The sequence below is a fragment of the Apaloderma vittatum genome, unplaced genomic scaffold, assembly GCF_000703405.1.
Source record: "Apaloderma vittatum isolate BGI_N311 unplaced genomic scaffold, ASM70340v1 scaffold25993, whole genome shotgun sequence".
Taxonomy (NCBI): domain Eukaryota; kingdom Metazoa; phylum Chordata; class Aves; order Trogoniformes; family Trogonidae; genus Apaloderma; species Apaloderma vittatum.
In genome coordinates, this window is record NW_009706775.1 from 5,449 (window position 1) to 7,930 (window position 2,482).

A 2,482-nucleotide genomic window follows, 5' to 3' on the forward strand; every position below is an offset into this window, starting at 1 on the left:
TCCGACGGGTGTCTTGCTTGTCTAAAAGAAACTCTTATTGGGAGCCTGCTGTTGTGTCCACTTCAGAGGCAAATCGGAGCTTGTACCGCTGCCATCCCCAGCTGGCGAAGAGCCCCCGGCCTCGGTGCATTTGTGCATCGAAAGGAGCTGACGTCAGCGCCCGGCCGAGCACGAGGCTTTTCCTTTGGGGGAACAGGCTCTGCTTTGTCCTCGCTCAGCTAGCGAAGCGACCAGCACATTTCCCTGCTCCGATGTTATAACAAGCTTGTAAACTGTGTAACTGCCTTAATGAGACTCAATCTGGGCCATTCCGCCTCTCCTAATAGTGCAGAGCGGGTCCCTGGGGCGCCGCGGGGGAGTGGCGCTGCCTGGAGCTGCCCGGCAGCTGGGCTGAGAGCTCCCTCCCCAGCCCTGGGGTCGCCCCGCTGTCCCCCTCCCTCCGCACTGGCACAGTCTCTCCTGCTCCCCCTGAGCTCTTGCCCTTAAGTCCCAGCAGCTACTTGGCCTTGAACCACTGGCCCAGACGCTGGTGGCGGGAATGCTGCTGAAGATACCTCAGACGTGCCCGGAGCCTTTGCAGGGTCTGGCTTAGGCTGGGGCAGTCACAGTGTGCATCCTGCTGTCCCTGTCCCTGGGGCACCTTCCCGTGGGAACTGTGCTCTTGCTTGGAGGCAAAGCTCTGGCAGAACGTCCTGGGCCGATGGTATCTTGCAGAGCTGGGTAGCTTCTGTCCTGGGAAGGGCTGATGCTGGTGGAGCAGCACGTCCTGCGCCCCACACAGCCGCTCTGTGCAGTCAGCGTCAGGGTAATGATCTCAAATGCCCCCTTTTCAGTTCTGCATTAGGATTAGGGAAGACTCTTGTTCCATTACTTACGCTTTTTTCATGTCATGACTAATCAAAATCTGTCAGCTAACATTTGTTCAGAAATGCTTCATGCGAATATGGAAGATAAGAGTGGGTGTGAATTATTTTCTTTCTTTTAACTAAAAAAAAAAAAAAAAAGAGGATGAGGAGTGTTGGAATTGCCACCAGGGTACAAGTGCTTCCTGCTGGCTGCCCTTGGAGCTGCTGCTCCGGGCTGGATTTCCCAGGAGAAAGGCCATGGCTGCCTTTCGACTCTGTCCAGGAGCATCACGTTTCTGAGTTGAAGGTAAAGATTTTGCAAAGGGCTGAGCGCTCTGCAGGGAAGTGCGTGTGGGGCGTGAGGTGATGTGACAGCCCCTGGGACCTGCTGCTGCCTGGCACTGGGCCAGGGACGTGGCCCCTTCTCCACGGTCGGTGGCACCGGGTTGGGGCTGCTGGCAGGTGGGTGCTGTGCCGTCTGTGGAGAGTGGGATGCTGTGGGGCTGGATGGAGGCAGAGCTGGAGGCAGTCCTCGTGGCTTCTGTAACCTTCTCCAGCCTTTGTTTAAACTGGGCAAAAAAGGTCAAGTAGAGTCTGAGGAACCAGGAATAACATGTTGACAACCTTGCTTATCTGTTAATGGCAAAACTAGGTCTGTTAATATTCAATGGGTGTTCATTCAGTTTTTAAGTACATTTTAGTGTCTGTAGAGCATGCTTCACAGTATCTAATCACTGTTTGCTTTGGATTGAAGCTCCAGATAACAAGCACTTAAAAGCAGGTCGCAGAGCAATTGGGCTCTTCCTGCCTTAGGGGTAGCCGTGAAAACAGAAGCACCCCTTCTCCTGAGCTCCTCCCTGAGCCCTCAGGGAGCTTCACCTGTGCCATTGAGGCTGTTTCTCCACAGCTTTGTCTTGATCAGAAACCTCCCTCTGGAAGTGGGCAGTGCTGAGCGGGTGGCCACGGGCTGGGCAAAGCCCCCAGAGCTGGGCGCTGTGTTGGTCCCTGTCCCAAAGTCCTGTCCCTGGGGCGACTGGTGCCTGGGCAGCTCCTGGTTCAGCCCATGGAAGGCAGCTTGCTTGGAGAGGTCTTAGCTGCCTGTGCTCCAACCAAATGTCAGTCTCTTATCTCCAGCTGCCTCTGAACCTCCCGTCCTTTCCCCTTACCCTAATTCTGTCGCTGGGTGAAGTGTCACTGTGTGAAAGTGTTCGAGCTGTGCGATAAACCTCCAGCGTGCTCGCCTGCATCCATCCTGCCCCTTGTGCAACAATAACTCATCTCTGGGCGTCTCTGCTTCACCTCCCCAGGTCCCATCAGCAGCATCCTGGTGAACAAGTACGGCAGCCGGCCCATCATGATCGCTGGCGGCTGCCTCTCCGGGTGCGGGCTGATCGCAGCCTCTTTCTGCAACACGGTGGAGGAGCTCTACTTCTGTGTTGGGGTGGTGGGAGGTAAGTGACAGCCCTGCCCTCACCGGGCTGTGGTGGAGGTGAAGCCTCTCCTGAGGCAGCAAGAGGAGCGCCTCAAACCTGGTAATTACGAGGGAATGTCTATGGTTGCGTTAAATCCCGATTCCTGTCACATATTCTAATACGAGATGGCCCTGGTGACACAGAACCAGCGTTTGGTGCTGGCAG

The 2,482-nt window shown here is 55.7% G+C and overlaps 1 protein-coding gene across 1 annotated transcript in view; it reads left to right on the top strand.

The window, feature by feature from the left end:
* Positions 1–2,482, top strand: part of SLC16A1 (solute carrier family 16 (monocarboxylate transporter), member 1) — a 5,266-nt gene that overhangs the window by 1,016 nt on the left and 1,768 nt on the right. The window contains exon 2 of the mRNA XM_009865930.1: positions 2,153–2,296. Coding sequence (XP_009864232.1) covers positions 2,153–2,296 — 144 coding nt within the window. The remainder of the gene's footprint in view (positions 1–2,152; positions 2,297–2,482) is intronic.